Below are 10,855 nucleotides of genomic sequence, written 5' to 3'. Positions count from 1 at the left end.
CTATAGCCTTAAATTCTTGGGTTCAAGCAATCATCCTGCCTCAACCTCCTGAGTAGCCATGACTGTAGGCACACACAAACATGCCCAACTAATTTTCTTTTTTTTTGAGGCAGAGTCTCAAGCTGTCACTCTGGGTAGAGTGCGTGGCATCATAGCTCAGAGCAACCTCCAACTTGGGCTCAAGCAATCCTCTTGCCTCAGTTTTTCCAATTTTTAGTAGAGATGGAGTTTTACTCTGGCTCAGGCTGGTCTAAAACTCCTGAGCTCAGGCAATCCACCCACCTTGGCCTTCCAGAGTGCTAGGATTACAGGCATGAGCCATAGCGCCTGGTGCCCCAGCTGATTTTTTTTATTTTATACAGATGGGGTCTCCAGGAAGGTCTTAAACTCCTAGCTTCAAGCAATCCTCCCACTTTGGGCTCCCAAAGTACTGGGATTACAGGGAAATGCTATTTTAAATTAAGCCTTATAATACTATTACTTTTATACTATAGAAATTAATTTTATATATTAGAAATTAACTTTAAAAAGAAAAATTAAAATTTGCTACAAAAAATTATAGAATATTCAAAAAAACACAAAATATAAATTCTCAACCAGAGAGAAATTTTGATATCTATCATTTAGCCTTTGTTCTATGCCTATGTTTTTTTTTTTTTCCAGACATAGTGTCCCACTTTATCGCCCTCAGTAGAGCGCTATGGTGTCATAGCTCACAGCAACTTCCAACTCCTGGGCTTAGGTGATTCTCTTGCGTTAGCCTCCTGAGTAGCTGGGAGTACAGGTCCCTGCTACAACGCCTGGCTATTTTTTTTGTTGCAATTTAGCCGGGGCTGGGTTCAAACCCACCACCCTTGGTATATGCGGCCGACACCCTACCCACTGAGCCACAGACATTTCCCTGTTCTATGCCTATCATTAATCTATACATTTTAGAAATTTAGGCTTCTCCTAACTATACTATTTTGTAACTGAAGTTTTCACTTAATTTTATGGTTTTTTTTGTTTTGAGACCAAGTCTCATTTTGCCACTCTGGGTAAAGTGCTGTAGCGTCACAGCTCACAGCAACCTCAAACTCTTGGGCTCAAGCGGTTCTCTTACCTCAGCCACCCAAGTAGCTGGGACTACCAGCACCCACCACAATACCCAGCTAGTTTTAGAGACAGGGTCTCACTCTTGGTCAGGGTAGTCTCCAACTCCTGAGCTCAGGCGATCTGCATGCATCAGCCTCCTGCTGACAATTACAGACGTGAGCCACGCACCAGGCCTTTCGCTTAATTTTTTATAGGCTTTTCTTCAGTAAGTACACATATATCTAGAACACAGAGCTAAACTAACTATCCTAGACAAATTTTTTAATGTGATATTAAGTAAGATTCTCTTGGGATAGAGTTAGTCATGCCAATAAAAACACATGAAATCGCATATAGAATTGCTTTATTCAAAACTGAGTAGGAATTGATATCTTCTCTAGAAAAAATAAGAATGTAACACATTTTCTTACTGCGTAACTAGTAAAATGTAAAAATAGTGTTTTATAATAGAAGCTAGATTGCTCTTTCCAGTGAGGATTGGAAAAAAGTTTTATCATAATATATGTATATTACTAAATTTAAAGAAATCAGGTTCCAAAAAGTAGCATTATACAATGTGAACCCTACTTTATTTCTTAAAGTGTACATAGGATGAGGGAGGGAAAGTAAAAAGACATACACTAAAAAACAAACAGTAGATGCTCTTTATTTTCTTCTTACTGCTTTTCTACATTTTCTTCGGTGATAACTAGTATTACTTTTGGAGTCAGAAAAGATAGCTTTATACTCTTAAGAAACTACAGACAATGCCATCAATTAAAGATAGCAAGGCTGTGTATAGTTCAAAAGTGATTTAATTGATGGCTAGACTTGTTTTTATCCTTTTTGTGGATTTCCTCAAAGCACTTCACACTGCACTCAAACTAGATTTATTTGTTGGTCTTTGTTGGGTCTTTTGTTCTCATCCAATAATTACTGAACCTCTATTATGTGCCAGGAACCAAGTAGTTAGCAGTGAACAAAATGGATAAAAGATGAAAATAGCAAAGATGAAGACCAAAAATTTTTGAACAAAAATATACTCAGTGACAAAACAACACAAGCACATAACACACGCCTCTACTTTCAAGTGTAATGAAGAAAAAGGATAAAGGAGTAAACCAGCACAAAGCTGGGGAGCGAGACTGTCAGCGCAGCTTCTCTGAGGAAGTGATAATTGAGCTGACACTTGAATGAAGTAAGGGTTGGCCAGAGGAAGGTATGGGACAATAGCCTGGGTAGAGGGTTATCGAGAATATCAAGTATAAAGGCTTTGAGAAAGCACTGAGCATGGAATGTGCAGAAACAGCAAGAACCTGACCAGCGTGGTGAGACAGGGGAGAGCAGCAGGAGGCAGCGTGGAAGCGGCTGGTGCACCCGCCTCAGCCCATGGACCCTTATAGGTCCATGTAAGGATTCTGAATTTGTAGTAAAGGTGATACAAAGACAGTGAGGTCTTAAAAAGATCACAGTTCCTACTGCATGGATAATAGATTGTGAGAGGGAGTGAAGAGAAGGAAGCCAAGAAAACCGGTAAGGACCTTATAGTTATCCAGGCAAGAAGCAACGGCCTAGTCATAGCGGTAGGATAAGCAGATAAGAAGTGGACTGATAGGATATATTCTGATGGCTGATCCAATCTATTTTGCTGATGGATTAGATATGAGAAATGAAGAAATAATCGTGGACCACTCTCATGTTCTTGGCCAAAGCAACTGGGTAAATATTGGCACCATTCACTGAACTACAGCTGTCCTGTAGAGAAATTAAGTCTATGAGTGGAAGAAATCAGGGGACCCACTTTGGACATGTTAAGTGTAAGATGATGACTGGACACTTCAGTAAGGTGTCAGGTAGGAAATCATATCTCTAAGTGGCCATTTAGGAACAAGGTGGGGCTGAAGGTGTAAATCTAATATTTAAAGGGTAGTAAGTGATATTTTCTAGGGTATGAGGAAGGAGAGAAAAGAGAGCTGAAGACAGCTCTGAGGCCTGCCAACATTAGAGGTAGAGAAGGGAGGCTGGGCATGGTGGCTCACACCTATAATCCTTGTACTCTGGGAGGCTGAGGCAGGAAGACTGCTTGAGCTCAGGGAGTTCAAGACCAGCCTGAGCAAGAGCAAGCAAGAGCAAGACCCCATCTCTACTAACAATAGAAAAAAAATATATCAGCAATGTAGCAGGCACCTGTAGTCCCAGCTACTTGGGAGGCTGAGGCAAGAGGATCACTTGAGCCTAGGAGTTTGGGTTGCTGTGAGCTGTGATGCCACAGCACTCTAGCCTGACCAATAGTGTGAGGCTATCCCCAAAACAAACAACAACAAAAAAACCCGAATACAAGTAGGGATGGGGAAAAGGAAGAGATCAGTGAGGTGTCCCCAGACCCAAAACAAAGTGTCCAGTAGGACACAGTGATCACCTGAGTCAAAGGTCTAATGAATAAGTTAAGAGTTGAGAAACGACTACTGAATTTGGTAACTTTAATAAAGGTGGTTTCACTGGAGTGATGGAGAACAAAATCTGCTCCTTATCCAGAGTTTCACTTTCAAGGGTTTCAGTTATCTGCAATCAACCATGGCCCTAAAATATTAAATAGAAAATTCCGAGGGGACGCGGGAGCGGTGGGTGGAGGGAGGGTAATCAGTGGTACCACACCTACGGCGCATCTTACAAGGGTACATGCAAAATTTACTAAATGTATAATATAAATATCTTAACACAGTAACTAAGAAAATGCTGTGAAGGCTATGTTAACCAGTTTGATAGAAGTATTTCAAATTGTATATAAAACCAGCACAATGTACCCCCCAAAAAAAGAACATTCCAGAAATGATCCATAAGTTTAAACTGTATGCCATTCTGAGTAGCATGATGCAATCTTTCTTTTTAATTTAAAAAAAAAATGTTATTTACATTTGAAAGAGCACAAATTGGTTCCAGTCTCTATGAACAAAAAATAATAATACATTTCTCTGAATTTTATGGAAAAAATGTCCATATATTAGTTAGGACAGATAACTTCACAAAATACTCTGACAAATAAAAACTATCAATTATTGTTGTAGTCGTTATTGTTAATACATACCATTTGTTCTATGTGCCATTCTATTAATATTTGTTGAATTATTATTATGCTATAAGGTATACACAGTTGGCACTTGGACAACCTGAGTGTGAACTATGCCAGTTCACTTACACATGGATTTCCTTCTGCCTCTACCGCCCCTGAGATAGGAAACCCAACCCCACTCCACCTCTTCCTCAGCCAACTTAACATGTTGACAAAATCTTATGACACTTTATCTCCACTTACTGATTAGCAAATATATTTTTATTATTTTTTTATTAACTTTTTTCTCTAACTTACTTTAAAAATATGATATATAATAATATATATAACATATAGAATATGTGCTAATCAACTGTTTATATTATCGGTAAGGTTCGTGGTCAACAGTATGCTACTGGTAAGTTTGGGGGAAGTCAAGTTATACACAAATTTTTGACTGTATAGGGAGTCAGTTCATCTAACCTCCATGTTGTTCAAGGCCTAACTATATTATCACTTTTCTTTCACTTAAGAGAAAAATGAACTCATAGGCATTAATTAACTTTTCTATAGCCACATAGTAAATTTTTTTTTTTTTATCTGTTTAGGCGTTCTTTCTGTTATAACTCAGGTTATTGTCTTGCTAGGGATATTAGTATACCACATAGCAAATTCAGTTTGCTCTGGAGGTTTAAAAAGATTGTAGCAAACAGCAGGCCTACTGGGGGGCACATAAATCTGATATTGGGTGTTATTATATATGCAAGTTCCTTCAGGCTTTCCTGTACATTCATAATAAGAATAAACCAGTAACACAGTTTAACAGTTTGTCTCACTTGGGTTACCTTAGCATGCTGAAATCTTACAATGCCCTCCTCTGTCCACCTGGGACATACGTCATCTCTTTGACTAGTGTTCCTGTGCTGTATATGGGACCACCTGCTAGGCACTTAGTAACTGAGTAGCTGTCTGGGTTATCAGATCAACTTACAGTTGCATTCAAGTCATCCTTATTTTACTTACTAATGGCCACAAAGCACAAAAGCAGTGATGCTGTCGATTCAGATATGACACAGAGCATGTGTTCACTTCTAAAACGGAACCAAATGATAGACATGCATGTGTCCCTACAGTAGCAAAATGCAGTGAAGCAGGCAGAATGGGGCACACGATCTGGAGGACAGACACAATTATGACCTCGGCTCAAACTGTACAAAAGCAATGCATTAACCGTAACATCTGTACCCCTGTAACGTTATGAAAAAAATTTTTAAAAAGACAAAGGAAAGTCACAAAGTGCTTCCCTTAAGTAAAAAGGTCAAAATTCTTGATTTAATTAAATTCAGAAAAAAAATCATATGCTGAGATTGCTCAGATCTACAATAAGAATGAATCTTCTATCTGTGAAATTAACAGTATATTATAATTGTTCTATTTTATTATTATAGTTGTTATGTCTTACTGTACTAACTTGCAATTTTTTTTCTTTTTGAGGCAGAGTCTCTCTCACTCTGTTGCCCAAACTAGAGTACTATACCATAGCCTCTGTCTAGCTCACAGCACCTCAAATGCCTATGTTCAAGTGATCCTTCTGCCTCAGCCTCCCAAGTGGCTGGGACTATAGGCACCTACCACAATGCCCAGCTAGTTTTTCCTATTTTTGGTAGAGATAGGGTCTTGTTGTTGCTCAGGCTGGTCTTGAACTCCTGAGCTTAAGCAATCCTCCTGCTTCAGCCTCCCAGGGGGCAGGATTATAGGGATGAGCCACCCAGCCCCTAACTTATAAATTAAACTTTATCATAGGCACATATGTATAGGAAAAAACAGTGCATACAGAGCTCAGTACTATCCATGGTTTTGAGCATTCACTGTGCAGATAAGGAGGAGTTACTACATGTTCAAAAGAAAACAGGAAAACGATTTGATAGACATCTCTTTCAAGGTATATTATATTAACAACAATAGAGTCGACTAAGTGGACTGCTGTACCCCCAGCATCTCGTCAGCTCTTGGCATAGGATACGTGTAAATAAATGTCAAATCTGAAAATGCCCAACACTTCAAATCAACTTAAGAAAACTAAATGGTCAAGGCCAGGTGCAGTGGCTCATGCCTGTAATCCTTGCACTTGGGAGGCCAAGGCAGGTGGATTGCCTGAGCTCACAGGATTGAGACCAGCCTGAGCAAGAGCAAGACCCCATTCCTAAAAATAGCTGGGTATTGTGGCAGGAATCTGTAGTCCCAGCTACTTGGGAGGCTGAGGCAGGAGAATCGCTTAAGCCCAAGAGTTTGAGGTTGCTGTGAGCTATGAGAGCTGCATCACTCTACCAAGAATGACAAAGTGAAACTCTGCCCAAAAAAAAAAAAAAAAAGCAAGCAAGCAAACTTCTCTGAAGAAAACAGGTGCATGGCCTACAGACATATGAAAAAATGCTCATCATCCTTAATCATCAGAGAAATGCAAATCAAAACCACTTTAATATATCATCTTAACTCCATTAGGTTTGGCCCCCTTCCCAAAATCTCAAAACCAGAGATGTTGACATGGATGTGGAGAAAAGGGAACCCTTCTGCACTGCTGGTAGGAATGCAAACTAATACATTCCTTTTGGAAAGATGTTTGGAGAACACTTAGGGATTTAAAAATAGACCTGCCTTTCGCTCCTTTAAGTCCTCTACTAGGTATATATCCAGAAGACCAAAAATCCCATTATAACAAAGATATTTTATACCAGAATGGTTATTGCTGCCCAATTCATAATTGCTAAGTCATGGAAGAAGCCCAAGTGCCCATCGACCCATTAATAAATTGTGGTTTATGTATACCATGGAATATTATGCAGCCTTAAAGAAAGATAGAGACTTTACCTCTTTCATGTTTATATAGATGGAGCTGGAACATATTCTTCTTAGCAAAGTATCTCAAGAATGGAAGAAAAAGTATCCAATGTATTCAGCCCTACTATGAAACCAATTATAGCCCAAGAAGAAGGGGAAAGGGGAGAGGGAAGGGAAGGAGGAAATGGGTGGAGGGAGAGTAATTGGTGGGACCACACCTACGGTGCACCTTACAAGGGTACATGTGAAATTTACTAGGTGTAGAATATAAATGTTTTAACACAGTAACTAAGAAAATGCTGTGAAAGCTATGTTAACCAGTTTGATGAAAATATTTCAAATTGTATATAAAACCAGCACATTGTAGCCCATGATTGCATTAAGTACACAGCTATGATTTAACAATTAAAAAAAAAAAAAGAAAGAAACTAAATGGTCAAGAGCTGGAGAACTTCCTGCCCATCTCATTCTGTTCCTGACCTCCACAATGTGTAGGATCAACTATAAAAAACATGAGCTTCTGGGCAGCACCTGTGCCTCAGTAGGCAAGGCTCCAGCCCCATATACCGAGGGTGGCGGGTTCAAACCCAGCCCCAGCTAAACTGCAAAAAAAAATAGGCTGGGGTTGTGGTGGGCACCTGTAGTCCCAGCTACTTGGGAGGCTGAGGCAAGAGAATCACCTAAGCCCAAGAGCTGGAGGTTGCTGTGAGCAGTGATGCCACAGCACTTTATCAAGGGCAACAAAGTGAGCTGTCTCTAAAACAAAACAAAACAAAAAAATGAGCTTCTCTTATTTTTTCTTAACTTGCTGTATATATAGGGCCAAAAGGTAATTAATTAGCATTTTCATTAATAAGTGAACTGAGCAATAAGAAAACAACCTTCCCTTTCTGCTTCTCAATTTTATAGAGGTTATTCATAATTAAAAGTTAACAGATAAATTATAAACATACCATCAATGGGCTTTAAAGAAAAAACAAACACCAAGCACTTGACCAAAATAGTGGTCAAGTATTTTAAACAAAACATCTTATTCCAAACCCTATGCTGAGACCTTAAATACAGCCACTTATTTTCTGAAGTGGATAACTTCCCCTCTCCTGATTCAGGGACCTTTTCCTTTGACAAAGCGAAATAGTAAAGCACTTCGTGGAGAAAAAGCAACGTCCAGAAAAACCTCATGTTTCCTACCTGACATAACGTCTTCTGATAATTCCTTTTCTCTTTCAATTTTTTCCTCTAGAGTTGAAATGCAGAATTCATAGCCAGCAAGAGCAAATTCCTGTCTGTAAAACAAAGATTATTAATTGGCCATTTACCTTTCATAAACTCTTCTATCTTTATTTTTCCAGCTTAGGTTTAAGCAGTTTCAGTGAGGAAGTATAAAATGGGAAGAGGGAATTCTGGTTAAAGTCTCTAAGGGGTGTTAATCTGGAGCATGAAAGCTGGGAATGCTGCCATAATAACTGACATAACCAACGGTTTTCATCACTTCCCAGTAAGTCACCAGTGAGACATGTGAAAGCAACTGGAAACTGAACTGAGGATTTGATGCTAGCCTCACACAGCTTCTGGTAAGCTTTAATCGCTTTATGCTTTTCCCAAGCTGTAGGTCTTGTTTTAAAACTTCTTTTATACAAATGGAACTCCTAGCTAGAGCACTAGGAGGCATTAGCCCAACCGTGTAGTCCTGGACCCTCAGTCAACTGGAGAGGGCTCAATCAACCCAAGTACGCAAATGGTTTTTATAAAGAGGTACAGAAGATCGTGACAGAAATTTCTTTATTCAGGAACTCAGCTTTGGTTTCTCACTCTTTAGCTTTGGCTCTAGTTTCCTACTAGAAATAAGTACCACGAAGCTCATCTTTTCTCCTCTAGTGCTTTGCCAGGGTAGAACTGATGGCCTTACTATTTATTCTATTCTGTTCTCAGAAGAAGTGTTCACTTCCTTCCCCAGACCCAAACCATGGGAAGATGAACTTTCACCAGCCAGGACATGGGGCAGGTGGAGGCTGCTCACAAGATGCCGCCAGTCAGAGCAAGAGGTCTAGAAACAAATCCTTCCTAATTCATATCAGACCTCCTATGCTATGTCTTTTCTGGTCTCATGTTAGTCTTAACAAAACAAAATGAAAAGTACAGAGTTACTAAGAGGCAAGTTATTACCACCTACTGTACAAGCCTTCACTGCTTTAAAGTAGGACTTTGTCTTACTCAACATTGCTTACTAGCTTTGGGCTTCTTAACCCGGGAGTTCATACTCCATCAACAAGTCCTGTTTGTTATTCCTCCAAGGAAGACGGATCAAGCTGCTATGCTTCCTGGTGAAGACTTGAAGTCAAAGGCTCTATGAAGCTCTAGCAGGGGACTGTAACCACAGCCACCACTGGCCATGAACGCTTATCCAAGTTGGATCTTTTTTTTGTTCTGCAGCTTTCATTAGTCTTTGTATATTTAATGAGTGGTCCAAGACAATTCTTAGATAAGCATTCATAGCTAGCCATGGGCCATGGTTGGACTCCCATGCAAGTCTACCCTATCTAGTGGTCAATGAAAATGCAAGGAGATTGAACAGGTTGTGACGAACACGAAGGAGCTTCTGACCCTGAGAGCAGGGACCAGCCCTAGGGCCTGGATGAGCAGCCTTTCTATAGCAGCACACTTGAAGTCACTCCAAACTCCTGGCACCAACTTCTTCAGCAACTATCAATAGAAACCTAAGGAAAGTAAGTCTTAGATCTTTCCCCAAATTTACCCCCAAATCTAACTTTCTAGGAGTTCTCTGTTTATACCCTAGGTAGCTGCATTTCTTTCTTTTTTTTAATTTTGCTTTTAATTTCAGCTGGCTTTCATTCATCATAGTTTGAGGGTTTTTTTTCTTTCTTCCTTTATTGATCCTCTTGCCCTTTGCCTCCCAAGTAGCTGGGACTACAGGGGCCCGCCACAACACCTGGCTTTTCTTTTGGGGGTGGGTGGGTAGAGACAGGGTGTCACTCTGGCTCACTCCGGCTCATGCTAGTCTCAAATCCCTGAGCTCAGGCAATCCACCTGCCACTCCCACAGCGCTAGGATTACAGGCCTGAGCCACCACGCCCAGCCAGTAACTGCATTTCTGAATGCCACCTAGAGAGACTGACAGGGAATGAAAGTCACTCACTCAACAGTATTCCTGGCCTTGAGCACATAGCTAAATTGTTTCCAAAACCTTCTAGTGTAGCTAACAGACTTTTTCTTCTTTATAAGAATATAGAGTCACCCACCATTTTAAAAAATAGCTAAATTGTTTCCAAAACCTTCTAGCGTAGCTGACAAACTTTTTCTTCTTTATAAGAATGTAGACTCACCCACTGTTTTAAAAAATAGCTAAATAGTTTCCAAAACCTTCTAGTGTAGCTGACAAACCTTTTCTTCTTTACAAGAATGTAGACTCACCCACTGTTTTAAAAATTGCACCCATTTCTCCAGAGGTCTCCCTGTACTCCTAGGTATCTTCCCTCCTAACACCTACTATAAGCATTTCTACAAGCTCTAGAAACACCGCCTGCTGATGGACCACTCAGATACTCCCACACCAATACCTGCACCTTTAACTTCATACCTAACTTCCTCTTTTGCTGGTGCTTATAGCAGCAAAATGACTTCTTCAAAGTCATTTATACCCAGCAGCTTTTACATTGCTCCCTCTTCGAGGAAGAGCTAAACTAAAGTTCTAATTTGAACTTCCTTCCTCCCTTCAAGCAGGAACAAAAAACTTGATTCGATTTGAAATGGGGCATCCAGGCTTGGTGCCTGTGGCTCAAGCGGCTAAGGAGCCAGCCACATACACCTAAGGTGGCGGGTTCGAATCCAGCCCGGACCCGCCAAACAATAATGGCTGCAACCAAAAAAAAAAAA

The 10,855-nt window shown here is 40.1% G+C and overlaps 1 protein-coding gene across 1 annotated transcript in view; it reads right to left on the bottom strand.

Annotated features, from left to right (window-relative positions):
- The window catches only part of TTC19 (tetratricopeptide repeat domain 19), a 28,141-nt gene that overhangs the window by 13,171 nt on the left and 4,115 nt on the right, over positions 1–10,855 (bottom strand). Inside the window, exon 7 of the mRNA XM_012806020.2 lies at positions 8,153–8,247. Within this exon, the coding sequence (XP_012661474.1) occupies positions 8,153–8,247 (95 nt within the window). The remainder of the gene's footprint in view (positions 1–8,152; positions 8,248–10,855) is intronic.

The sequence above is a fragment of the Otolemur garnettii genome, unplaced genomic scaffold, assembly GCF_000181295.1.
Source record: "Otolemur garnettii isolate 467f Iridium unplaced genomic scaffold, OtoGar3 scaffold00046, whole genome shotgun sequence".
Lineage (NCBI taxonomy): Eukaryota > Metazoa > Chordata > Mammalia > Primates > Galagidae > Otolemur > Otolemur garnettii.
The sequence above is the reverse complement of the archived record's forward strand: the minus strand, read 5'-3'. Positions and strand labels throughout refer to the sequence as shown.